We start from the raw sequence: 27418 nt of genomic DNA, 5'->3' as shown, positions 1-27418 counted from the left end.
GCCTTGCCACGTTTGCATGAATTTACATCATTCTGGCCGACCATTTGGAGGATTCTTCTTTTTGTTTTTTTCAAAGAATTTTTAACTCAGTCAGTGTCAGCGCCGGTGACTTACGATGCACATTCCACAGGCACAACTCAGCTTTTATTCACCTTATTAGGACTACAGCAGGCTTCTCGTTACAGCATCTGGCAACCTGTGCAGACGGCAGCCAGCCCTGGGGAGCAGGAGAGGTGGCTGGGGATTCAGCACCTGGGAGGGGGCCCTGGGACACGGCAGATGGGCTTTCTCCGGCAGCACCATGTGCGCTGGGCACAGCGCACGGGGTGGGGCGGGTCGGGGAACAGAGCAGAAAAGTAAAGGAAGCGAATTTCCCCGAGGGACTGGAGCAGCAGCACTCTGGTGGGAATGCCGTGCGAACCAGCCCTCCTGCCCATTCTGCCTCATCTTCCTATGGGATATGAACCCCCAGGCTGTGCTCCAGCTTCTGGCTGCCAGGAAGAAGAGACGCTGCCCCAGAACATGAAAGAAAGGCTGCCGCTCTCAGGAGCCTGACCAAGCCAGGCAGCCTTTCCATTAATCTCAGCACAATAGATATTTGTTTCAGTATCTCCAGCTTGAGGTGGGAGCACCCTGCCAACTCCTGCTCTCTGGAGACGCCAGCCTGGAAAGCTTGGATCCCGGGGCAGTTCCACGTGGCCAGACAGAGAACGGAGGTGTTGGTGTGCAGTGAAGCGCAGTTTCTCCCAAGGGCCAAGCACAGCCAGTTTCCCATCTGTAAGCGGCTGTGCCCAGCAGGCAGTGCCAACCCAGGCCTCACTTCAGCAGCAGGCGGATTTTCCTATCGCCAATCAGGAGTCTTCAGGGCAAAAGAGACAGAGAGATGAGCATGTGCAGGCCCACCCCAGTACAGGCATGCAGGGTGTGTGCAGGCAGAGAGCACAACCTCCCTGTCCCTAGCCAAACTGGACACTGCCCCGCGGGACGGGAAGACAGACCAGTGTACAGGCGGGTGAGGTAAGGGAGGGAATCGAATCATAGAACTGGAAGGCACCTCAAGGGGTCATCAGGTCTCGACCCTGCACTGACAACAGGACCAAGAACCGTCAACTGCCCCTTCCCCACTGATTGACAGACAGGGAAGGGTCTGGCAGTGTAACTTGCTGTCTCCCGAGATGTAAAATCCCCTGTAATTAGTTAAGCAGTTAACCAATTAAACAGGAGGGAGCCCCCCACTGTGGACGGAAGCTGCTCTGGCCAGACTGGAGCAACCCCTCCTGCAGGGCTGCCAGGGCCACCACAGACCAGGGCTGTTCCATCTGCTTAGGGGTGAGGCTTACCGGGTAACCGGTCACCCGTTAACATCCCTAGTTTAAACCTCTGCTCTTGTTACTCATGCAGAGAGTTCTAGGCATCCCATTTTCCAGCTGAGCGTGCACACGAGCCAGTGAAAGCACTGCCATCAGTCGGGGGGTGGGGGGGTTGGGAAGAGTGCACAGCCCCTCCACAGCTGGGTACAAGCCAGCTGAGCTTATAGGGCTGATTCTTTTTGCTCAGGGAGCTTTGCTGGAGGGAATCTGCTTCCATGAATCAGAAGGCCAGGGGCACAGGAACAAACTTGGCATCACCCAGGGGAGAGATTTCAGACAACTGAGGCACAGAAAAACCATCTCACCAATGACTCTGGACTCCACATTTCTAGTGCCGTGCCAGTGAGGGTTGCAGGAGCTCACACAATCCCTGCTGCCGAACTCAGACCCAAGGGGCAGGTGTTGCAAGGCAGAGGGGACTGGGACAGAGCCCTGGATCCATCATTCACCCACGCCTGGGGCTGGGGATGCAAAGAGCCAGCCAGGCTAGCCTCAGGAGCAGTTCCAATCGCACCCACAGCCAGTGACTGAAGATGGCTGCTGCTCACTAATCCCGTGGGAGACCCTCTGTGCTAACACCTCCCCTCTGGGCCCAGAGGAGTGGCCCCACTTCATGCTGCAGAGCGGGAAATGAATACCAGCAGTATACAGCAACGTGGGGATAAGAGCCAAGGGCTTCCATATGTCACACACAGCTTCCCCTCTTCTTCCACACACATCTCCTTCCCACCCTAGCCTCCATCCCATCACCTACCTTAGCAATGCACCAGCTAGCAGGCTGGCTATTACGGGCCCTACCCAGTAAACCCAGTGATAATCCCAATAGTTTGCGACCAGCGCAGGCCCAAAAGCTCTGGCAGGGTTCATGCAAGCCCCAGAGATCGCCCCTCTGCAAGAGAAAACAAACGAAGAGGTGCACAATTCAGCCTGCTGAGCACCCAGTCTTCTGCCACGGAACACGGAGGACAACTTGTTTCCGGGAAGGACCAATCTCTCCAGTACTGCCCCACTCATGGCTGACTAGAGCTACTCTGCAAAGCACACTGAGCACCACAGGGCTCCTCTAGGGAACAGTGACGGACCTGGGAAGATAAATGCGTGGACTCCCGTATCAGCTGGGGGCCTGCGAGCAGCACCTCTAGCTGATGGTTAAGAAATAAAAGCTGTTGAGGGAAGTAAAAAGCTTCCTGGGACAGAAATCAGAGTGTCAGCTTTGAATTTAAAGGCTGGGTTTGTTTGCACCTTGGGTTTGCAGAGCCAGGCTCTCGACTGTGTGCAGGTCACACTGCCCCAGAAGAGGCACTGAGACACATCCTCCAGCAAGAGAGCAACGTTTGCCCTATTGTGTGCAGGGTACAAATAAGAGCTTCAAAGCCCACTAGAGGGGGCCCTCCCTTACATAAACAACCCATTAGCATGCATTAGCCTGGCTCTTGTTCTCTGACTGCAGCCGCCAGAAAGCAAACAGCCCGCTTGCCTGAAAAATCGGTGCATGTCGCGGCCAACCTGGGCAGAGTCGCCTCTCAACAGCCAGAACACAGAGGGGAAAATGACTCCAGTTGAACAGGGTTCTGTGTGCTGAGGGCTTCCTATTACAGGCACTGCCTGGGAGCCTTCTTCAATATCCACCCCCAACAGCTTATTGGGCACTTGATCTGGCTCCAAGCCTCCGGCCCACGAGACACACGTGGACTGGCCTCTTCGGAAGCCGTCTCCCTGCAGCCAGTATCCCTCCCTCCACGAATCGCAGTTAGAGTGACACATAGACCTGCAGGCCAGAAGTGGCCACCACAACCATCCCCTGGGGCCACCTGGATAAACGCAGGCCTCATCCACACGACCCATTACCCTGGAAGATAAACTCCTCTGCATATCCCTGGAGCCAATTCCATAGGGTGCATCCAAACAAGCTTCCACCCTGTGTCGCCTGAGCTTCCCACTGTGCCCTAGTCCTGCACCTGTTCCCACTGACCCCTGTGCTTCCCACTGTGCCCTAGTCCTGCACCTATTCCCACTGACCCCTGTGCTTCTCACTGTGCCCTAGTCCTGCACCTATTCCCACTGACCCCTGTGCTTCTCACTGTGCCCTAGTCCTGCACCTATTCCCTCTGACCCCTGTGCTTCCCACTGTGCCCTAGTCCTGCACCTATTCCCTCTGACCCTTGTGCTTCCCACTGTGCCCTAGTCCTGCACCTATTCCCACTGACCCCTGTGCTTCCCACTGTGCCCTAGTCCTGCACCTATTCCCTCTGACCCTTGTGCTTCCCACTGTGCCCTAGTCCTGCACCTATTCCCTCTGACCCCTGTGCTTCCCACTGTGCCCTAGTCCTGCACCTATTCCCACTGACCCCTGTGCTTCTCACTGTGCCCTAGTCCTGCACCTATTCCCTCTGACCCTTGTGCTTCTCCCTGTGCCCTAGTCCTGCACCTGTTCCCACTGACCCCTGTGCTTCTCACTGTGCCCTAGTCCTGCACCTATTCCCTCTGACCCCTGTGCTTCCCACTGTGCCCTAGTCCTGCACCTATTCCCTCTGACCCCTGTGCTTCCCACTGTGCCCTAGTCCTGCACCTATTCCCACTGACCCCTGTGCTTCTCACTGTGCCCTAGTCCTGCACCTATTCCCACTGACCCCTGTGCTTCTCACTGTGCCCTAGTCCTGCACCTATTCCCACTGACCCCTGTGCTTCTCACTGTGCCCTAGTCCTGCACCTATTCCCTCTGACCCCTGTGCTTCCCACTGTGCCCTAGTCCTGCACCTATTCCCTCTGACCCCTGTGCTTCCCACTGTGCCCTAGTCCTGCACCTATTCCCTCTGACCCCTGTGCTTCCCACTGTGCCCTAGTCCTGCACCTGTTCCCACTGACCCCTGTGCTTCTCACTGTGCCCTAGTCCTGCACCTGTTCCCACTGACCCCTGTGCTTCCCACTGTGCCCTAGTCCTGCACCTATTCCCTCTGACCCCTGTGCTTCTCACTGTGCCCTAGTCCTGCACCTATTCCCTCTGACCCCTGTGCTTCTCACTGTGCCCTAGTCCTGCACCTATTCCCTCTGACCCTTGTGCTTCCCACTGTGCCCTAGTCCTGCACCTATTCCCACTGACCCCTGTGCTTCCCACTGTGCCCTAGTCCTGCACCTATTCCCTCTGACCCCTGTGCTTCCCACTGTGCCCTAGTCCTGCACCTGTTCCCTCTGACCCCTGTGCTTCCCACTGTGCCCTAGTCCTGCACCTATTCCCACTGACCCCTGTGCTTCTCACTGTGCCCTAGTCCTGCACCTATTCCCACTGACCCCTGTGCTTCTCACTGTGCCCTAGTCCTGCACCTATTCCCTCTGACCCCTGTGCTTCCCACTGTGCCCTAGTCCTGCACCTATTCCCTCTGACCCCTGTGCTTCCCACTGTGCCCTAGTCCTGCACCTATTCCCTCTGACCCCTGTGCTTCCCACTGTGCCCTAGTCCTGCATTTCCCCAGCCCATTCACTCCTTGGACTTTCTGCTAAGGCTGCCATCAGCAGACACTAATCACTGCTCACTGTCTGTAAGACCCACCATCCCATCTCCCTGGGGCTGCAGGGCAGCCATCAGACAGGACCGCCTGGCAGATATAATTCCTGCGGAAGCATATAGCTACACAGAAAAGGCCATGCCAGCTCACCCAGCCAGGATGTCAGCGGTGACCGTGAAACCAATGCAGAAAGGTGCCAGAGGAGTGCTGGTCTTTTCATTAATGGCTCCCATGCAGACAGCTAGGACCAGGAAGAGGGTCATGACAATCTCACTCACAAGAGCAGAGGCGATCTGCTCGTCATTGGTGATGCTTGTGAAAGCCGCTCCAGTGGCATTTACATATCTGTCATTTGCTGCCACAACCTGCAAGACAGAGCCCTGCACTTGATCAGGTTCCAATCTCCCAGAGGCATTCCCTGGATGCTGAGTGCTTTGGGGGGCTGCCCAGGAGAAATGCAGGTGCTGCCCAGCCAATTAGCAGAGCAGCCACTCACAGTGGCCAGAGTGCGTGTCTATTGGTGGTGCACAGAACTAAGTTTACTCTCCCTACGGATGAGAGGGAGCCCAGCCCCACAGCACGGGTCTTTGTTCCCAGCCAGGACAGGGTGAGCAGCTGGAACATCTGGGCTGAGAGCAGTAATCTGACCACTTTCTTTCTGAAAGTCAGCCTAAGCCTCTAACGAACGTAAACTCATTAGCAAAGGCTTTTAGCCTGTAGATAATTACAAGTGGATTAGCCACCAGCTACCCTCGCAGAGCTGTAAAGAAATTCACCTTGGGTATCTGCTTAATGGTTTGCATGAAGCTATGTATACGTCAGCTACTTTGGATGATGGGTCTGGGTGATACAAATGGAAAAGATGGTTGTAAAGAGTGGGGGGAAGGGGAGATGGAGCAATTTGCCTTCTTCTGCATCTGATAAAATAGCACTAATCCTGTGCTTGTAGAGCAGCTGCCACTGCACAGAGGTTCATGCTGCGTCACAGGTGTCCCCCCCATTAAAGACAGGCACACCTATGTAGCGTGGGATGGGGCAGTGACTTGCCCAGCGTCAGACATGAATTGTGGCTCCCAGTGCTTTGCGCCAACCACTGGAGTAACTCCGCATCCGCACAAGAGATGCACACGTCACTATTTGTATGCAATTTCAGAGCAGTGTTACTTCCAGGAGAGGAACTAGGATCGGATGCCAGACTCTGTTCCACAGTCTCACTCAGCAGTGGAGGAATGACGGCCACTGCATACCCACCAGGCCATGACAGTCCTCTGACACAGTGCAAACCGCACTAACCGCTACAGCCTGTCTTCGAGGGGCCTGTGCCCGCTGCTGGGAATCATGTCTGCCTGGAGTTGAGCCAATGCCCCAGGAAATTAACCCTTCAGTCTGAGCAAGGAAGAGTCACCTGGTGTTGTCATACCTTGGCCAGGCCAGCTCCGATCAACCCTCCACCCAGCTGGGAGATCCAGTAAGGGATGAGCAGCACCATGTTCAGCCCACCAGTCAGCCAGGCAGCCAAGGAAACAGCCGGGTTAAAATGGCCACCACTGGAATCAAGAGGAGAGAGAGGTTAAGCAGCTCAGCCCCTGAGGAGAAGAATCTGAGCCCAGCTGGAAATTCCCCCCATTCAGCTGAACACCCGTACGCTTTTCGAAAGGGACCCGTTACCTGCACAGCAGCACACGGGTGCCCAGCCTGGCAAGCGATTCGCAGCCCTGCGCTTCAGCTGTTGGCTTCTGCCCTGCCTTGCTCATTCTGCACACATGGTTAAATGGCAGATGTAGGGGGAGCTTCTGACGCCAGGCTAGGGAGTACACTGGAGCTTAAAGAGGGGAGGCTGTTTACACCGAAACAGAGCAGAGGGACCGTTAACGTATAGGGCAGGGACCCATTTCCCTTTGCAGAGCCAGGAAAGGGGCCTTCCCTGAGCAGCTGATAGCGCTATGATCTCCTCGGGGAGCGACCGCCTCAACACGCAGCCCGTGGATTCCTGCAGAGAGGCTCTGAGGACACAAGGTGTGGAATGGGCATTGCTTCTCCCCCACCCCCTGTTTCCCTCAAGCTCCCTCTTGGGTGCGGACAGTTTGCGAGTGGTGGTCCAAGGCCCCAGCCTGGCTGCCCAAGGCCATCACAGGCTGCATGAGAGCATGATTTGGTGGCTGGTTTTCTTTCCTCATATCTCCTGCTCCAACAAAGGAGAGGTTTCTGCATGGACACCCTGGGTGTAACTGAGCTCACTTGGGCCATCAGCAGAGCCTGGACCTGGGACATTTGGCACCCAAAGCCCAAGCCTCCACAACTCGAGCTAAAGCAGCTGGTTGCCAGCAGTATCAGACTCACTAATCTCTGTTGCAGACCGGGCACTTGAGGGGGGCCATGATCCCCTTTCTCTTTGTGGGGGGACATGGTGATAACTCGAATTCCCTTGGGACGTCCTTGTGGTGCCAAGGCCTTTAGGCCTGGGACAAATGCACTGAGTGTCAGGAAGTGATGCCGCCCTGGACTAGCTGGAAGCCTGGCAGCCAGTGGGCAAGGGCCCTTCTGGAGAGCAAGAGCAGTGTAGAGATGAGGCTCAAGGAGTGAGCTGGCAGCTGGGACGAAAAGCAGCTTCCTTCTGCCTGGCGGGGGCACTGGGTGCCAATTTGCAGAGAAAGCAAAGTCTGAACGATGCTCCAGGCCAGAGCCCCAAATCCCAGAGCGCTGCGTGGGCCCCATCCTGCACTGGGCGCTGTGCTCAAGGTACTGCATGCCCCTGATCCGGTAACGAGGCTAACAGCTCCCCATGCCTGGATCCCACATGCAGGATTGGGTCCTTCTGTCTTCTCAGGGGACCCTAGTCTCTGAAAGTACCATTAAGAGGCAAACGTAAGTCTTTTTTAATGAAAACAGATTACAGGAGGAACGCTCATTAGTGAATGAGCTTCATAACCAATAAACCCTGATAATAAATTGAACTCAAGCTAATGAGTCAGAGGGTTTAGGAGTTGTGATTATTTCTGATTATTTGGCGTTAATTAAAGAGGTAATGGAGTTTCTAGGGTTTAATTGACCGAACCAGCATAGAATTAATTAAGTTTTCAGGTAAATGCCACAGTCTAAAGCTTTGGAAGTGGACTCATTCCAGCTGTAATCTTAGCTTGGGGCTGGAAAGAAAAAGGTGGGGCCCAGTCCTGGACCTAAAAACACCAGTAGAATCTAGCTCTTCTTTAATGCTCCGCATCAGCGGCACACAAAGCACTTTACAAAGTACACTATCCCTATTTTACAGATTGGGAAACTGAGGCAAACCATGAGGAAGGGACTTAGCCCAAGGTCTCCCAGCATGCCATTGGAAGAGGTAGGAATACAACTCAAAGGCCACGAAGCCCTGTGCAGTATTCCGTTCACTAGGCAAGTTGCTGGGTCTAGATTGCCAACATATGACTCTGTTTCAGGGAGGCCCTTAAACACGAAGTACGTGGTGAATTCAGAAGAACTTTAATCAGAATTGAGCATGTACTTAAAGTTCTGTGTGTGCATAAGAGGTCCCTGAAGGAGGGCCTCTTGTAACTGTGTATCGGGGGGTGGGGAGGATATAAACACCCAGGAAGGCAGGGAGTTGTTGGAAGGGGTCCAAGGGGCACTGTTTAGAGTAGTGGATGACATTCAGACCTCATGATCTGGCTGTGGGAAGGAGGGATCTAGGGCTAACGAGCACCCCAGAGGAAAGGCTGAAGGATGGAGGTGGTGACCTATGAGGGCTTTCCCGTCTCTGCTTTCAACGACCCTGTGAGTGACTTAACCTCTTGCAAAGACAGGGGAACAGATGCTTTCAGCTTTGGGAGCACACTCAGGGACCAGAGACCAGTGGCCAGTCTCCTCCTACAATCCAGCACTCCAGGCAGGCCTATTTAAACATGGGGACCCCTCTAGCTTGTCTGTCAGTGAGTTAAAGGGTAGTTCATGTTGCCAGCCTAGGGCAGCTTGTCCAATCTATCAATAGTCATGAAACTTGAGCACCATTAAAGTTTATTTCCTCTTAGCACCAGGTGCATGTCAGCAAAGGCTAATGGGGTCTTTGGGTTGCACTGCTAGTCTACGTACTTCCACAGTACACTCCATGTACACATTAACCAATGCACAGATAACTCTGAATAACAGGTGGTTAATAAAAAGTCATAAAATGTGGATTATGGCCCATTTTTATGAAGTATCGATGAAAGCAAACTTGTTTTTGAAAGTCCTTTGTTACATCTGGGAAATAAACCTCTAACCCCACGATAGTCAGTGCAGAATGATGCTTTTGAAGAAACATTAACTGAACAATCCACTCCTCATTCCAGAGCTGAAAGACTGCAAACATCCATGGCTTAGTTCAGAAACGATCTGTTTTATCAACCATTAAAAAGCTGCAGCGGTCTGGTGGAAATTTTGCAGAGCATCTTTTTCCGGACAGTGGAAATTTTCTGTTTCTCTCTTCCATTCTTTGTGATTCCTGGAGAATAGCGACCCAAAAACAGATCTTGGTTTACCCCACACATCTTCCAGGTGTGGTGTATTGTCCCTTCTAGTGGCCCTTAGACCACTTACAGGCAGAATAATGAATCTCCTCTAAAGCCTGAGCTAATTCAGCAAACTCTTTCTACCCAGCAGCCCTGGGACCAGGAGGTTGCTGGATATTCAAATATTCTGGATAATAGAGAGGTAAACCTAGCAATGCATAACACTAAAGAAAAACAAGATGAGCCACTAAGAAACAAACAAAAATATATGCAGAAAACTTTATTTACCAAAAGCAGTAGTATTGTACACTGTACACTTCTACTGTGTTTGCTGGGTTTATTTGTATTTACTTTCACTGTACTGCATTTATGGAAAACGTAACTAACATTTACTTATGGCTCAAATGCAGGTGATCTGAGAGTTCTGGAGGAGAGAGTGCTGGATATGAAAGAGTTTCCTGCAGCTAGCTGGCTTTTAGCTCATGCAGTAGAGGCTCATGCTCCCAGCTCCAGAAGTTCTAGGTTCCATTCTGTCCATAGATGACCTGCATTACATTGGCAACTCAGGGCTCCATGACTTGCTGCTGCCTATTCCCCCTTCAGTCATATTTGTGACATAACAATTTTTGCCAGGGAACTGAGAAATCCTATGGCATCCATGGGTTTTGTTCTATAAACTCAGTGGAGCAACGCTTTATGAACACCAGCTGAGAATGTGGCTCAATGTTTTTAACTGAAGAATAAACAGGGAGAGCAGACGAATTGCAACACACAGAAAGTCCTGTTGTGATGGCCGAGAGGTGGCCCACTGAGAGGCCAGAGCATGGAAGCAGGAGTCGGAAGACCCACATTCTATTCCTTTCCATAGGAAGTCAGTGGCCCAGCAAGGAAGCCGTCAGAGGGCTCAGACACTGAGGCTGGGTCTACACTCACCACGGAAGACCAAACGCTTACATTTGCTTTTCGGGGGAGCCATTCTGTGCATGCACCAAATGGCACGTTCCAGGGTAAATGCCAAGCCCAGAACTTCTTTGGAGAGGCATGGTATTAAGGAAGGTCGACGAGAGGAGCACTCCCGTCAACCTTCTGCCATGAAGACAGGCACGGAAGTTGACATCTGCAAAGTCAATTTTTGGTATGCAATTGGCGCACCAAAAATTGCGTAGCAGCCGTCAGCCTTCCAGGTAAGTGTAGACACTGCCTGAGGGTAAAAAATAGCATCTCCTTGCTCAACAGACCTATTCCTTGAGAGCCCTCTGAGCCACAGCCGATGGCTTTGCTCACAAACTCCCTCTGTCTCCCGTTCACCTTCCTGAGCCAAAGCAGCTGTGGGAGAGGGAGCTGGGTTTGGTCTGGCTCATGTATCTTCAGTAGAATTGCTAAGTGGAGCAGACTTTGATTCCACCAACCTGACAGTAGGATTTAATGTCCCTCCACTGGTCCATATGTGAGCCACAGAGGCCATGCCTAGGTGGGACATCAGAGCATAGGCTGAGTTTGCAGGACTGGCAATTAAATTGGGAAAACATTTATGCTTGTGTGCTGGGCAAATTTGATCTGGACTGGCTGAGAGATGACAGATGTGTCTGTTTTAGAGTCACTTTTCAGAGCATATTTGCATATTAATCTCCCTGGGGCTCTGTTCCCTATTTTAACTGGGGATGACAATGATTCCCTACCTTTGCAAAACCTGAGAGAAGCACTGGACTGGGAATCAGGAGACCTGGCTTTGCCAGAGACCTCAGACAAATTGGCCTCCATTCTGTGCCTCGGTTTCCCATCTCACTTTTTATACAGCTGGAGACAAATTCTTAAAGGTATTGGGAGCTGGGCACCTGTGTGCCTTCAAAACTCTCTCCCCTTGTCTCTTCAGATTGTAAGCTGTCTCTCATCATGCGCATGTACAGCCCCTAGCATCTTGCAGCTCTGTTGATGCCAGCTGAGGACATTAGTGTAATACAAATGATAATAACCATTACCTGCAAGACACTGTGTAAAGTGCAGCATGCGATTAGCAGCAACCACCATTACAAATCTATTCAGTGAGCCAAAACACAAACGCAGCAAGAGAAACCCAGAGAACAGGCTGGTTCCTGCTACTAATTTATCAGCAGTCGCCTTTGTGTGCTTTCTCCACTGGGTGTTTGGGATGCGCTCACTTTGCAGGTCCCTGCAGCCTGCTGTGTGACCGCTGAGCCCCCCACAGCCACGTGCCCGATATGTTCTCACCTGATGTTCCCCAGAATGGCAATGATGAGCCCGAGAGCCAAGCCATGTGCCAGGGCTGGCTGCAGCCTCCCCGTGCTGTCCACGTTCTCAATCACCGACGCGCACCCGATGAAGATGAAGAGCGCCGAGCCCAGGAGCTCTGCCACGCAGGGCTGGATGTACAGCTCGTACCAGTGAGGCTGCGGGGGTTTATACTTGCCCTCCATTTCCACCTCCTTTACGGACATGCGACCAAACTCCAGGTCGGACATGAAGGGAGCTGAAATGAAGCAGGCAGAGTGTTGATGGTCTCCAGTGCCAGCCAGCAGAACAGACTCACCATGGAACTGACACCTCCCATTAGCGCACGCGATTGAGAACAATCCAGATACAAACACTATCGCTTAACTCCTTCCAGGCCAGCGTGCTCCGAAAGCAGGGAGCACTCAGTGCTGATTGCTCATTAAGTGCCTCCAGTGCGCTAGGCCCTTGACATTGCAGAGAAGAGGCGCAGGCTCTTCTGACGAGGTGCCGACAGGGGACCTTCTCGTGCCAAGCCAGTGAAAAGGTTTGGAAGACAGAAATCCCGTGTGGGTTTCTATAGGCCTTTGTTACACTGAGGTACTTACTTTCTGAGTGCTCCGTTCTTCTGGGAGCTGCAGAGACCTTCTGACGCCAGTAGGACCTTGGTCAGAAATGCTCACACTGCACCTTGAGGAGCTGCTTATCTATCTCCTGGAAATATTGGAATGCTCCCTGCATGACCTGTACAGAGACATGGCACATGGGAGGCTTGTAAAAAAAATGGAATGGATTTACATTGTTAAAAAGTGCAATCAAATTGGAGAGGGAGGTGCGCCGGCCCACAGGTGCAGGAAAGCTATTTATCTCCGCAGTTCTATGGTTCAAGGATTTGTTAAAGATTTCTGCCAAGTCGGAGACGATGGCTCCCTTTCCCATGTGAAGTGCAGAGTGCGATCCGCGTCACTGCCAGGCGGAGGGACAATGGGGCTGACGCTCTGAGGGCCTTTTGCAGAGTTTTGTTCTCAGAGCAGAACGTGCCATTTGCACACCTGGGCTCACTCCCGGTGCAAGAACAAGGGCCTCTGCAGGCGCGGGGGGGCACATATTTGATGGCAAAGGAGCCAGCAAGCAAAATAGCTATGACAAAAGCAAGCTCCGGGGAGAAGGAAAATAAGTCTCCTCCTTGTCCACAGAGTCTGGCCTTGCACCCTGCCCCAGAGACCCCCACTGTCTCGGGCGGAAATGCTCCTGGAGCAGGTGGTTCCCAGCTGAAGCAGGACTGAAGCGGGAAGAAAGGAGCTCTGACATCAGTGAGGTTGGACTGATGCAGCTTGTCAAGTGGCTCATAGTTGTCCTTCATGGAGCTGAAATAGGCCCACAGGGAGCTGGAGGCCAGGGGTACTTGGATCTCCCCATGTTAAGATGGGGACAGGTCTAACTCAAAGCACCCAGACACAAACCTTGGCAGGGAGCTGCTCCCTAGTGCAAGCAAGCGACCGAGCAGCCCTCTCAAAGCCCAGCACATGACCCGCAGGCACAGTTGGCACCCAGTGCCTGTCAGAGGCATCACCCTTCCTTATGAGGCGCCGCAGAGAGTTGCAGCCATAGGGTCACCTCACTGCACGCCCCAAGGGCTCTCTGCATCCCAGGGCAACAAATTGTTCCCTTCCGGTAGACCAGGCACTCTCTGCAACACCCACCCCTGTCATGCCAGGGGCTGCGTGTGTTCCCTTTTCCCCTCCCCACAAGCCAGGGACTGTGTCCCCCATTACCCCTTTCCCCCAATACCAGAGTCCCCCATTCTCCCCACTGTCTGTCCCATGGGTTCTGTGCACCCCACCATGCCCTATTCCCCCCCCACATAGCCCACCTGCCTCATCACTCCACATCATCGCCTCTCTCCTTCCTCCCAGGGATTGGAGGGGCTGGGCGGGCAGGCAGCTGGTGCCCTCTCTCCCCCACTCACACAGGGGCAGGCTGCGAGGGGGCATTGGCTAGGTGGGAATGAATGGCATCTCCATCTCTGTCTTCTCTCACGAGCTCCCCGGGCTGGCTGAGCATCTGCCCACCAGCTGGTGGGTGGCAGGAGCTCCCTGAGCCCTCCCATCAGCTGCAGCAGGCAAAAGCTGTCGTGCTGCAGACAGACACGCGTGGGGGTTCACAGACCAGGCCTGTTCCATTCATGCCAGGAGGGGCCATCGAGGCAGGACCCTGTTGTGCCAGCTGCTGTCTGTGCACACAGTGCACAGGCCCTTTCTTGAAGGACTTATCACCCAGTGAGACAAGACAGAGGGAGGGCTGCTAGCAACGTTCACCAGCCAGGATCAGTGAAGCAACGTGAGTGTAAGTGACATGGCCAGGACAAGGCAGGCAGTCTGTGGCAGAGCCAGAAACACCTCCAGATCTCCTGAGCCCTCGGCCAGTACTTCCCCAAGCCCATCTTGCCCCTCTTGAGCCAACCTTCCCCTTTCTTTGTGTCCATCAGATTAAAACCTCCTTCATCCTTAGTCCAGCGGGTGCCAGTGGAAGTGCACACAGCCAGTGGGTCAGACTCGAGGAAATTCTCATGTAGCAATGGCCTGAGCTCTCTCAGCTCTCTGGGAACACCGTGATCCTGGAGATCACAGCAGGGCCAGCCCCCGCACCCACCACGGGAAGTAGACACTGCCCTCGGCATGGGCTGCTGCTCGGGCTTTCAGGCCGTGCATTGCACAGAGGGGCAGAGTGTTTGGGCCAAAGCCTGCAGTAGTCAGTCCCGCTCTCACACAGCCATGGCAGCGGAATTCCTGCAGCTGGCCAGGGAGCACCAGTGTCCCTCACCAAAGCAGTTTGTAGCAAACCAATAGAATAAATCACAGCTCAGGGACATGGTACACCCCAGTGAGCAAGATCAAAGTGAAAACCAGATGGAGTGTTTGTAACGTTCCCTGGTTCAGAGAGACCCCAAGTGAGTCACATGCAAAACTAGCAGACTAACAAGTTACTTATCACTGCCCTCACGCAGGGAGCGGAACAGCCTGGTTGCTGGCTTCCGAGCTGCTGCTCTGGCACACGGAGCCATTAGCTCTTCTGCCTCCTGAGATGTTTCTCAAAAGAGAAATATTAAGGCACATAAACCTGCTTGGCTGCTCTTACACTGGCTGTTGCTTCCTGCATTTTGTGGCCAGGGCAGTGTGCCATGCCTGTGTGGGCCATGCCTGCGTGGGAGGGCCAGGGGGCTGCATAAAACCACCTAGCTGGAGAGCAGCTCTCTCTGCCCAAGGCCACACAGCACCAGGTTCTCCATCCCAGCTTTGCCCCACCAAGATGCCTCCAATGTGGGTCTGAAGGGAGCTAGTGAGGGGACAGATGTTTGGTCTCCATGGTTTGTTAGCGCCTTGGCTGGCTGTGGGGCCCAGGGAAACTGGCCAGTTAGGGGGGCAGGAGGTGGGAGTGGGGATCTCATCACTAGGAGCTGGCTACAAGCAAGTCAGGCCTTCTGCACAGCACTCTGCAAAGCAGTACAAAATTCCCAGGGGACTGGAGGGCAGCATGGGGGCACCCCCACATCCCCAGCCTGGAAGAGATACACTCCCCACACCTCTCTGGCCTTCATCACTGCTGTGCCCACCAGCACCCCTGTGAGCAGGGAAACTGATTGAGCTGGGAGCGGCTGCTGGGCCTTCTCCATCCCAGTCACAGCCCAGTTCACTCTAGCTGCTCAGGCCGCCCGACAATGCAGGTGGGGACAGAAAACATGAGACACAGTGCCTGACGGAGGCAGCCACAGTGGGGGCTGCAGAGGCTCCAGGTGCTATTCTGATGCGCAGGCAAAGAGACAGCCCTGACCAGGGTGCTACCATGACACAGCCCCCCTGCCAGGCTTTGAGCCATTCAGCTTGTGAGTGAGTCAGGGAAGCTACCTCCCCCTCAGCCAGGGCCCTGAACACTCGCCAGCCCCGGGAGCATTTTGCCTCCTTGAGCAGCAGTTTGCAAGGTGTTATTTCCAGTGGGGTAACCAATTAACCCAGTTTATGGGTGTTGTATCTCTAGTAACTAAAGACAAAAAATCCCGGGGATGATTTTATGATGTTTTCCCAAGGCTTTGGGGGTGGGAAGGAAATTTCCATTTGCCTGTCTCAGCCTGGGCCGTCCCAGGCTGCACACCACCAGGGGGCCAGCACAGTGACCATGCAAGGCACCTAACACGCATGCTTTGAGGGAAGAATCCATCTGTCCAGGCCCCTTCCCCAGCCGACAGCAGTGAGCCAGTGCAGGCAAGAGAAGAGAGACTCCTGGAATCTTTTCCCAGGAAGCAATGGCTTCAGATGCAGAATGGCCACAGCAGAAACTGTAGCATCACTCCCTGCGTCCTTGGCTTTTAAAAATTTCACTATATTTGCTAGGGGCAGAGTGAGGTTCTTTTGAAAGAGACCCTCCGCCTTCCAGCAAGGCAGCGGCTAGGTACTGCTATGCACCGGACTGGAAGCGAAGCTGCAACAAAGACAGATGCTGCAGAGCAGAGGCTCTTGTAGCAATGAGGCACTGTGACCAGTTTGCAGCCGGCTCACGTAACATGCTAGGTAGCATGGGTTCCAGTCTTACGCCAGAGATGGCTCCCCCATGCAGCACCTTCAGCCTGGCTGCCCCAGAAACATAAGAACGAGCATGCTATGGTTGCCCGTCTGGGTGTCATTCCCAGGCGCCCTCCAGCAGTGCTAAGGTTTGTTATTGTTTGTATTATGCTATTGTCTAAAGCTCCCAGCTGAGATCAGAGACCAGCTGCAACCTGATAGGGCAAACGTCTGCAGCCCTTCAAAGAGGAGCCTTTCTGTGGTTTTTGCCTTTGACCAAAATATTTTGAGACCCACCCCTCACCCAGAACTACCTGTACACACACAAAGGTCACAGGAGCAGCAGGGGAGCTCAGGGCTAGGACACGGATGCGCAGGAGGATCTGGATCCAGGAAGAGATCGGGGAGGTGGTTGGGGTGCAGGAGAGGGTGCAGGGTGCTGGCTCTAGAAGGAGGAGTCAGGGCAGGTGGTTAGGGCACAGGAGGGGGTGCAGGGTACTGACTTGAATGGGGGTCACAGCTGGTGCTTACAGGAGGGGGTGCAGTGTGCTGGGTCTGGGAGAAGATCAGGGCACAGGGCTGGGATGGAGGAGGGGGTGCAGGGTGTTGACTCTGGGATGCGGACCAGGGCTGGAGTTTGGAGTACATGAAGGTGTGCAGAACCTGAGAGGGGCATCATGGCTGGATCTTGGGGTGGGAGTATGAGGTGCTGGTTTCTGGAGTGACTAAGGATTGGCATGCGGCCTCCTGCCAGGGGCACTTACTGCAGGCAACTCCCAGCTGAGAGCACAGCAGGTTGCTCAGCAGAAGCCCCACTTTGCTGCTGGAGCTCTTGCATAACTGGGAGGCAGAGGCAGCAAAAGAGCCGCATACAGCTCTGAAGCCACACACTGCCAAGCCCTGTGCTAGGGGCTGTATGTACACCTGACAGACAGTTCTTCAGCTGAAGTCCTTACACTCCCAAGAGACAATGGGACAGATTTTTAAAATGCATGTAGGTGCCCAACTGCCAACACCTTCAAAAACCCGGCCCTAGCTGGATAAAGCATGGGAGGAGGGAAACTGAGGCATTGAATGGGACTTAATTTGCCTAGGAATAGATCAGTGGCCAGACCAGACCTCCTGATTCCCAGTCCCATGCTTCTGTCAGAGTTTTGCAAAGCTAGGTGATTATTGTAATCCTCATTGAAAACTGGGAGCACCGAGACCCAGAGAGACTGATACCCAATGTGCTCTGAATACTGTCTCAGACAGGCAGTCAGCAGTCCCACAAGGGCAACTGTTAATTTAAAAGACGTGTGTTTCCAACAGCTGTCCCATGACCCCAGCCTCTAATGCACATGTACAACTGTCCAGGGCAAGCTCCTAGCAGCAGACTTTCTGCAATGGTCAGCAGCTACACCAAAGCACTATGGGTCATTTTCAAAAGTCCCCTTACTTAGTGAGGACAGCTGGGTCTCTCTCTTCATACCTCCCACCCATTAATGTTCATGCAAGTCGCACTTGCTTATTCCAAAGCTTAATTCGGTCTCACATCTTATTCATCCACCTAGTTGCTCGTGTGGAAGCGTCTTTGGGATATACACACACATCAGACAGTACTGGTAAGAACTGAACAATTGTGTGACATACTAACAATCCCAGTGCAAGGAGATCCACAAAGAGCAGTTACTTGTCCAAGCAAATCTTACTTCAAATGATTGATAGACTCAAAAACCCAAGAAAATTACTCAAAAAGCAACTTCTCTGGAGAGCACCATATAGAATAGCCTATAACCACCAGACGATCGTTAACAGACTCCAGTGCTACAGTAAACGGGGTCAGTTTTCAGTAATCACTCTCAACAATCTCTCAACAACTTGTTTCTCTAGTACAGCATTTCCCCCAGGTTCTACAGGAGGTTGCACTGCATCTTGGTGTGGGCCCCCTTGATCTTCCTTCTGGATATGCAGGTAGTGGAAAACAGTTCTGTTTAATTTACTTTTTTTTTATTCAGTGTGATATTCACCAGGGCTGCTGCCCAGGAGTTTGTTCATGGCTATGAGCCCTAGTGGTTTCATTGGGGGTGCTACTAGGCCTCCTTTCTGTTGCCATAAAAGGGTCAGACCTACTCCAGCATCCCCTCTCCTTCCACAGTGAATGCACAAGTGATTCAGGGTTAGACTGTCCACAGACCAATGCTCAGCTCAGCTTGATTGCCTGTATCCAACAGTGGCCAGTGCCTCACATTGCATAGAAAGGCAAGCAGTAGACATTACCTGGGCAGCAGAGGCATAGATTAAATGGATTGATATCCATACTTCAGCTCTGTGCACAAAAGGATTTCCTGCTGATTTCTGTATGCCTTGAAGCCAGCAGCTGGGGAAATCTAATAATTCTAATCTCAGGAAGTGTAAATGACGCTGCTATTTTTATTTGTGAAAATGTCACTTTTACTTCCCATTTCTTATAGCTGCAACTTTGCCAGCATTCTGAGTGACTCGGAAGCCAGTGGGCGGCTATTGGTGAGAGCACAGTTTTTCTGTCTTGCGAGTTACCTGCCCTTCCCTGCAGATGTTGTGCGGCCCACTGCTCTGGCTAGAATGGAATAAGAGCCACTTTTTTATTGTCCAAAGGTAAAGACTGCAACAAGCTCCTGCATGGCTGAGGAAGGCACAGTTACCCCTGTGAGACAAGTGGTCATCTCCAAATCAGGGACAGTATGGAGCAGTGGTTTTCAGCTGGTGTGCCATGACACACTGGTGTGCCACGAGAACTGTCCAAGTGTGCCACAAAATTTTGTCAATTTCCCCCACCACTGACTGCTCTTTGCAGAGCCACCACTGGGGATAAAGGGGTGGATGGATGACAATTTCTTTGCAGAGCTGCTGCAAGGGGAAATGACCACCCCAAAGGAGTCTGTTCATGCTGGGAGACAGCTGAAATGCTGGGCTGGTGGGGAGACAGCCCCCCATGCCTGCTGTGGTAAGGGTGGGGGTGGAAGCCTAGTGGAGCTGGGACAGTATTTAAATGCTCATGCCTCCTACCCCTCATTCTCATCCCCACCCCAAATAAAATGTGGGTGTGCCATGAAATTGTCCGTCTCCTTGAAGTGTGCCAAGTTACTGAAAAGGTTGGGAACCACAGCTGTAGGGCACACTCAAAGAACAGCGGCCAATCTCAGCAAGTAGATCCCAAGGTCCATAACAAAGCTGGTCCGGCATATTGAATACGGTCACACAGGGATCTGTCTTCAGTCTGACAACCTCTTCGTAAGTGATGTGGATAATGATATAGAAAGTACACCTGTAAAGTTTGCGGAGGGTACAAAGCTGGAGGAGTTGCACATGCTTTGCAGGGCAAGACTGAAAAAACCTGGGATGTTTAGTCTGGAGTAGAGAGAAGACTGAGGGGAGAGATGATAATAGGCTTCAAGTAGGTAAAAGGATGGTAAGGAGAGGAGGATGATAAACTGTTCTCCATATTCACAGAGGACAGGACAAGATGTAATTGGATTACATTGCAGCAAGGGAGATTTAGTTTAAACATTAGGCAAAGCTTCCTATCTGTCTGGGCAGTTAAACAACAGAACAAATTGCCTTGGGGAAGTTGTGGACTTTCCATCATTGGAGTTTTTTTAACAGCAGGTTAGACAAACACCTGTCAGGGATGGTCTAGATAATACTCGGGCTAGAGCTACACTAGGGAACAAAGTCAACCTCAGGTATGCCATTCTAGCTATGCCATTAGTGCATCTATAATTGACATATCAGAATAGACTTTCTGCCCTATTGGAGATTGGAGCTTTTAGGGCGTGTGCCAACATCCTTTACTGCACATGATAAAAACAAAAAAGCAGTCAAGTAGCACTTTAAAAACTAACAAAATAATTTATTAGGTGAACTTTCATAGGACAGACCCACTTCTTCAGACCATAGCCAGACCAGGACAGAGTCAGTATTTAAGGCACAGAGAACCAAAAATAGTAATCAAGGTGGACAAATCAGAACAAAAATTATCAGGGTGAGCAAATCAGAGAGTAGAAGGGCAGAAGGGGTGGCGGTGTGGAGTCAAGAATTAGATTAAGCCAAGTATGCAAACGAGCCCCAATAATGACCCAGAAAATTCACATCCTGGTTCAAGCCACGTTAATGTGTCGAATTTGATTATAAAAGAGAGTTCAGCAGCCTCTCTTTCAAGACTGTTATGAAAATTCCTCTTCAGTAAGACGCAAACTCTTCAGTCATTAACAGAATGGCCCACTCCATTAAAATGCTGGCTGACCGGTTTGTGGATCAGGAGTGTTTTAATGTCTGTTTTGCGCCCGTTAACTCTTTGTCTAAGAGAGTTTGCTGTCTGTCCAATATACAAAGCATCTGCGCATTGTTCACACATGGTGGCATATATGATGTTAGTTGAGGCACATGAGCCTGTGCCCATGATTCTTTGAATAACCTGGTTAGGTCCAGTGATGGTCTCTCCAAAATAGATATGTGGACAAAGCTGGCAGCGGTCATTGTTGCAAGGAAAAGTTCCAGGACTGGCATTCCTGTGGTATAGACTGTGGTTGTGGGTGAGAATCCTCCTAAGGTTGGGAGGCTGTCTGTAGGAGAGAACAGGGCTGTCACCTAGGGCCTTCTGGAGTGTGGCATCCTGATTAAAGATAGATTGTAGGTCTTTAATAATGCGTTGCAGTGGTTTGAGTTGGGGGCTGTAGGTAATAACCGTGGTGTTCTGTTCTTGGCTTTTTTGGGCCTATCTTCGAGTAGCTGGTCTCTGGGTATTTGTCTGGCCCTGTTGATTTCTTTTTTTATTTCTCCTGATGGGTAATTCAGATTTATGAATATTTGGTAAAGATCTTGTAGTTTTTTGTCTCTGTCAGTAGCATCAGAGCAAACGCGATTGTATCTAACGGCTTGACTGTAAACAATGGATCTAGTTATGTGCGAAAGATGGAAGCTAGAAGCATGTAGGTAAGTATAGTGATCAGCAGGTTTCCAGTAGAGTGTGGTACCGATCAGGCCATCCTAGATTTGTACTGTAGTGTCCAGGAAATGTCTCTCTCGTGTGGAGTAATCAAGGCATAGGTTGATGGGGGGCGGGGGGGCAGACTGTTAAAGTCTCTGTGGAATTCTTCTAGAGTCTCTATACCGTGGGTCCAAATCATAAAGATGTCATCAATGTATCGTAAGTAGAGGAGGGGTAATAAGGGACAAGAGCTGAGGAAGAGGCAGCCAGACAACTCTCCAACACCACACATTTTACAGACCTCTCTCCTCCGATCCTGTCCTGCTTCCCCTTCCCCCACCCAGGAAGTAACCAGCCTGCTTCCCCTTCCCCTACCCGGGAAACAACTGTTAGGGATTACGTCACCTGCCATGGAAATGTAATTGACTCTACAGGGGATACATGCAGGAGAAGAAATGGAGGATAAAGTTGCAGGGGAATGAATACAGGGAGGCAGAAAGCAATTAACTAAGCCAGAATTCAGCCAGAACACTGAAGTTATCAGCTCCAGTCCAACAAGAGATGCCAAGAGATTTTATAGACCAGAAGTAATCAGCACCTTGACACCTCCAGTAGCACCATCACACTAGCAACTAGGAGGTTGACTTGGGTGCTGGATCAACACTGGCTCCACCCCCTACACTTTCTACACCCTAAGCCATGCTTGGAGATGACCTACCTACATAATAATCAATAGCCCTGATATATTTGTTATATATTTATCATCACACCCTGGGCAGAACTGAGTAGAATAAATCTATTTGACCTTTAGCAATACTTGCGGACCCACACACAGCAGTTGCAACTAGGTTACAGCTGAGCTCAGTTTTGCACTTAGAGCTGGAATTCAACCGCATCACTCCGTATGAAAATCCCAGTGAATCAAAATTTGAGACCATCTTTATTCTGCATTACTCCTACGGTGAATGTGTGATGTCACTGGAAGGCAGAGTTAAGTTTGCCGGGGTGCCTTACGTTTGCATTGCCAGACCCTCACGTGTTTGGTTTTCAGTTTAACTTTCGCTTCACTGTGATTTTCCTGGGTTAATAGTGATGGTTTTTAAGATAATTATAACAACCCTCGGAAACATTTGTTCTGAATGCCTAAAACACACACACAACCCACATGTCCTCCTAACAGTTGTTCTCTGGAACTCAAGCTAGGGGCAGAGGCAGCACCATGGGGAATCACTCCTAAGCAAGGGCCATCAGGTAACTCCTTTCAGGACACCTCCTACCCCAAATGAAATGAAAAGCCTGGCAGACCCTCTCTTTCATTATGAGCTTATGGTGTCAGACATGTACAAACTGGCAAAGGCGAGGGGATGGTAACAAATCCATTCACATGAGCAAGCCTTTTTTTCCCGTTGTTTGCCCTTGAGCCGATAATGGGGGTTTGTTAAATAAGCAACACCAGCAACGTCGTCATTTTATGAACGAAACCTTAGCATGAAACTGAACAAACAGGAGCCTATCCAAACAATCTTGCTAAGCAGTAACGAAGCTGTTACTGACAGGTCTATAACTGCACTATCAGTCGGGCAGGACAGCTGCTGTTTGTTTGTTGGTTCTTTTGCTGACAAACTACTTCCGTCCCTAATGAGTGGTGTTCACATGGTCAGCAGGAGAATGCTCCGACTGACATGATGCTCACACTGATACTTGCTTCAGCAAAACTTCTCTCTTTGCGGCGGCAGCGGGTGGAGGGGGGCACTTCTGAATTCAGCTAGTGTTGGTTGCTAGCATAACAGTGAAAGTTTTCTTTAAGGAGCAATAATGACAAACAATGCAGAGGCAACACATCTGATGCAGCCTTATCTTCTTACAGACTAGTAAACCAAACCTTACATGTTGAATTAAACCTCACACCAACAGGGTTGTGCCTACCTTGGTTTTCTTAGCCTGTAAACATTTAAAGCTCTTGTTTGCCTTACTTTCATTTTTATGTGACACTGCCCTGCTCAAAAAGAGAGGACAACACTCAGAAGATCTCCTGTTGAGACTGTCGGTTTCACTGACAAAACAATGGCTAGAAGTGGGCAAGTGCCCCCCAGGGAAATTCTGGATTGGTTTGGTTGCTGTGGGATCCCACAGGAAACCAAGGGAAAGAACCACACTTACACCTCAGTTCTGGTGCGCACAGCTAAATGGTCTCAGCTTCCCAAGTAGAAAATGATGGTACCAGGCGCTTTATTTTCATGTGCACAGCCTGCCAGGAATGAGGTGACTCCTGACTCCAAGAAAACATCTTGATAAAAAGATAACAGCAGGGGAGGGTACTTTCAGCTCCTGATAAATAATGGGTTTCCCTGACTCACAGCAGCCCAGAGCCCGAGCGGCTGTAAATGAAAGATATTAGCAAGTTACTAGTTACTCCAGCTAGAGCTACATTAAGCAGCAGCAGTTCAGTCAGCTGCCTAATAAAAAGAGGTGTATCCTCCCCAGAGGAAGTAAGGGTTGATTTACCAGCACTAGAGTCTCCTTGAAAGGTCCTGGAAGGCTGTGGAGGCAGACAGATGATGGGAAGGATGGCCTCTTTTCCCACCCTCTCAGCCAATCACACCATTTCCAGTTATTTTTGCATACAGATAGTTGAATGAACCTTAAACATAAACCACGAGAGAGAGACAGAGACAGAGACAGACAGGCATGCACCAGCCATCATTACTAGGAAATACCATTTGCAGCTTTCGGGATACACTCCAAGAGCCAGCATAAACAAATGCAGCTCCACTGAAGTCAATCAATTTGGCCTGGTTCCCATTCTCTGTTGCTAATGTTATCCTTTACATAGCGCCACGAGCATGCACAGCACCAATGGAAACAGTCGCCAGCATCCCAGCCAAAGGAGCTACAGCCGCCGGAGATAAGAGACAACAGGCGTGGAGGGATACGAGCCAGACAGAGGGAGGGAGATGCTGCCACTGCTCTCTGTCACGAGTGAAGGACATAGCCTCTTCCAACTCAGATGTGACAGCCCCTTTCATATATTATCTGTGGGCCCAGGTTGTGCACCAAAATTCATTTGGTTCCAGAACCTTGAGTAAGGAGCAGAGATCAGACACAACCACCCCACAGGCAGAGGGAAGCTGGCACAGGCATATGGCAGCCACGCAGAAGGCAGCATGAACAAACAGTGAGGCAACTTGGAAAGCCTGTTTCCCTAAGGAACGAGGACAAGAGAGCCCTTTCTAGACCAGACTGCATGAGTGTAATAATCCTGTGCAGACAGGACAGCCAAACCTCCTCCCCCAGTCACAACTTCCTCCCTAAGCAGTACATTCTCTTTTGATAGTTATTGTAACCTATGGCAAATCTGACCTACTTTCAAGCTTCATTACAGCTAGACCATTAAACTAAAAACTCTAGAGGAACACTTACCCTCAGTACAGTGATTCTATTTTCTCTCTCCCCTGGCTGCTGCATCATTCAGCTGTTTTTCCACCTAGTACCCAACAAATCTCTACAAGCTGGAAGAAGTTAGAAAGGGGAGCATTCATGGATTTCACTGGACCATATAACAAACAACTAGCTGGGCATTTTTTCCATCACAATCCTTCTGGCTCAGGCAGAATTACAGAACACAACCTAAGCATCAGTGTTTTATCCGAGAGAGTTGATTATTCAAGATGTAAGGGAACAAGAGGAGCTGACTGGAAGAAACTCCCCCTAAATTACCCACCTTCCTCATCAGCAGAGACAACTGCCAAAGGGACGACATTTCCATAGACAGAGGAAGAACCAAATCACCAATGAGAAGGTGACAAAGGAGACCATGTGCACATAGGACTCAGGGGGAAACAGAGTGCAATCTCTAGCCTTTCAGCTTGGGTAAAAACTAGGGTCAAAGCACCATTAGTACACGAAGAGTTTGGTGCTTTATGTAGCGCTGGTCTGGGCACATCCACGGCTTCAGTCTGGGCATTTAGGTCATGTCCACATTACATTTTTAACAGGCTCAAGGGGAATGTCAAAACCCTGCTGGGGTAACAGATGCTATGTAGACAGGGCTTCATGTGTTGCTAGGCCCAGGGGGTCAGCAACCTTTCCAAGACAGAGCGCCGAAATTAGACCTTCTGACCTCCATGTATGGTCCAAGTGGCAGAGATACTTCTTAAAACCACTGGCAGTTCTGCCTACAACAACTTCATTAACAAATGAATTAAGATGCAAAGCTTTACTGTTTTGGTGGTGGTTGGTAACATTAGATGGTCTTTTGTTAGTCCACAGGCAGCCTGGCTTTGAGCAAGCTCCTGACTGCACGGGGAGGAGGGGGCGGGGCTGAGCTCACGTGCCAATGAAAATTGGCTCATGTGCCCCTCTTGGTGCCCGTGTCAGGGGTTGCTAACCCCTGTGCTAGATATTTGCACGTCAGAGAACACCTCCCTCCTTCTCTACCCACACGCTGCTGCAGATCTGACACAGCTTGCCACCTTTTCAAGCAATGAGTGGCATTAGACCACAAGGGCGCTCTGTTTTAGCAAGGGTTACTGATACCATAAATCTTCTCTAGGATATAAACAGATAGGCTTGTAACCTTTGAGTTATGCTCAGAGCTAGTCGATGTAGCCGCATGCCCCTGGCACTTGCCCAACTTCTACCACTCATTTATTGCATTTTAACTTGACAGACTGAAAATTCTTCAGCTCCCATCTCTCCCGTGGTTTATACAGCACCTAGCACACCAGGCTCTGATCCCGTGCAAGGCTCTCTTCTGCACTGAGCTGAGCTGGGATCCAGGAATGCTGCAGGCCCCACTGAGCTGCCTTCTCAGACCTAATTGGGGGGAATCTTGTGCCATGTTGTGGTGTGTGCGTGGGCTTTATGGCTATTAATCAAACTCCTCAGTAAACTGCTGCTCAAATAGGAGAGGAAAGGGTGCTGGCCTAGCTACAGATCAGGGCAGAAACAAGACCTTAAATAGCAGCAGCAGTGAATAATGGCGGTTATTAAATAGCTGTTTGTGGCCTTTGGGAGGCACTGGATAGGACCTCTCGAAAGGCATGGACAACATAAACCAATCACCACGTTTTGTTCCAACTGGCGCCTTTTCTGGCAGCCTTGATGTACCAGGGAACAGAGAGAAACAAGATGGGTTCAGTCTTCATGAGAGAAGACCTACAGCCCTGGGGCCAAGCATATCGCAGGGAGCAGCACAGAGAGCTTGCCCTGCTGCTGCCCAGGATGCCCCTGTTCTGTAGCTAGAGGACATCAGGTTCTGGGATGGTGCTACAGCACTTTTCAGTGGTGCAATATTTTCCTGAAGTGGAACAACTCTAGATGAAAAAAAACCGGCCAGCTGCTTGATCTAGGAGATCTCCGCAGACAGCCCTATCTGCCACAATCAAACGAGACATGGTGGGTGAGATAATCTCGTTTGCAGGACTGGCTTCTGCTGGTGATCTGGGTGAGCTTTGAACCATCCAGCACTCTTCTAGCTGTCTCTTAGATACATTACCCAGCTTTGTTAAATTTGGCCCCGTGCTTAGGTTAGGATGCAAGACAGCAGCTGCATAGTGGAGGTGGGGGAATGGGCCCACAGGAAGAATGAAATTGTAAGTCATAAAAGCAGAGCGTGGCTGCAGACCATTTCACTTATTGGCTGAACAGCCGGAGGCAGGGAGCAGAAGGGGCCCACAAGCCATCAGACAAGGTATTGACGAGGGAAAACACTGAATGGCAAAGGATGAGCTCTTTGGCTGTAGTCCTCCTGCACAAGAAGACTCTTAGGTGAAGATAGGAGAATTGAGACTAATGCCTCCCTTTGTTGCCCCCCTGCACACAGAGGTCAGCACAAAAGGTCAGGGCTATTGCAGACTGCTTGGTCCTGCCTGTTAATGTAAGACAGGCACACTTAAGCCGTAAGTATGTAAAGGGTACGGGGTAAGCATGCCATGAAGATCAGTATCTGGGGAGCAAGCAAACTCACCACATTTACACCTTTGTCTCTGCCTGGAGCCCTCAGTCTCTGCTTTTTACACTTTCTTTTTATGGACATCCAGTGAGCAAGGTCTTAAGGATTTACGACACGTATACCTGGTGATTAAAGAAAATAGCTTGATGCAGCCACTGCAGCAGAGAAAATTGTAGTCATCAGTGACTCCAGAACCCTCTCCTGGCTGGGTGAAAAATCCAAGTGTGGGGAAGTGGGCAGTGACTGTTTACCTGAACTGCCATTTTATCCTTTAAGTCATGTAATAAGTGCAAGATTCTAAACAGGGGGAAGAAGGGTGGGACACAAACTGAGGAGGGGGCAATGCTTTCGTAGCCAAGTATTACACACCAGAAAAAA

At 51.0% G+C, this 27418-nt stretch overlaps 1 protein-coding gene and 1 long non-coding RNA gene across 3 annotated transcripts; one reads left to right on the top strand and one right to left on the bottom strand.

The window, feature by feature from the left end:
- Positions 1-131: 131 nt before the first annotated feature.
- Positions 132-23865, bottom strand: AQP8 (aquaporin 8). Of its 2 annotated transcripts, XM_075010717.1 has the most exons (7): positions 23805-23865; positions 12192-12327; positions 11584-11842; positions 6294-6420; positions 5024-5238; positions 2125-2259; positions 132-859 (listed from the first exon to the last, which is right to left on the bottom strand). In XM_075010717.1, the coding sequence occupies exons 3-7, from the start codon at positions 11832-11834 to the stop codon at positions 817-819; spliced, it is 771 nt and encodes a 256-aa protein (XP_074866818.1). In that variant the 5' UTR covers positions 11835-11842; positions 12192-12327; positions 23805-23865; the 3' UTR covers positions 132-816. The 2 variants fall into 2 exon arrangements, with proteins under 2 accessions (XP_074866818.1, XP_074866817.1); XM_075010716.1 differs by lacking the exon at positions 23805-23865 and having other exon boundaries at positions 12192-12330.
- LOC142021900 (uncharacterized) lies at positions 16250-18627 on the top strand. Its single transcript, XR_012647812.1, has 3 exons — positions 16250-16288; positions 18017-18092; positions 18593-18627. It is a non-coding gene; the product is annotated as an uncharacterized LOC142021900 (long non-coding RNA).
- Positions 23866-27418: the final 3553 nt, after the last annotated feature.

The sequence above is a fragment of the Carettochelys insculpta genome, chromosome 16 (genome assembly GCF_033958435.1).
Source record: "Carettochelys insculpta isolate YL-2023 chromosome 16, ASM3395843v1, whole genome shotgun sequence".
Classification (NCBI taxonomy): Eukaryota; Metazoa; Chordata; order Testudines; family Carettochelyidae; genus Carettochelys; species Carettochelys insculpta.
Note: the sequence above shows the minus strand (reverse complement) of the source record. Positions and strands in the feature narration are given on the sequence as shown.

Excerpts from the sequence above, each read along its gene's own strand:
- AQP8 (XM_075010717.1), bottom strand. The coding sequence starts at position 11,834 with ATGTCCGACCTGGAGTTTGGTCGCATGTCCGTAAAGGAGGTGGAAATG. Across the intron at positions 6,421-11,583 it reads GCCATTCTGGGGAACATCAG|TGGTGGCCATTTTAACCCGG; the intron begins GTGAGAACATAT and ends TCTTGATTCCAG. Across the intron at positions 860-2,124 it reads CTAGCTGGTGCATTGCTAAG|ACTCCTGATTGGCGATAGGA; the intron begins GTAGGTGATGGG and ends TTTGCCCTGAAG.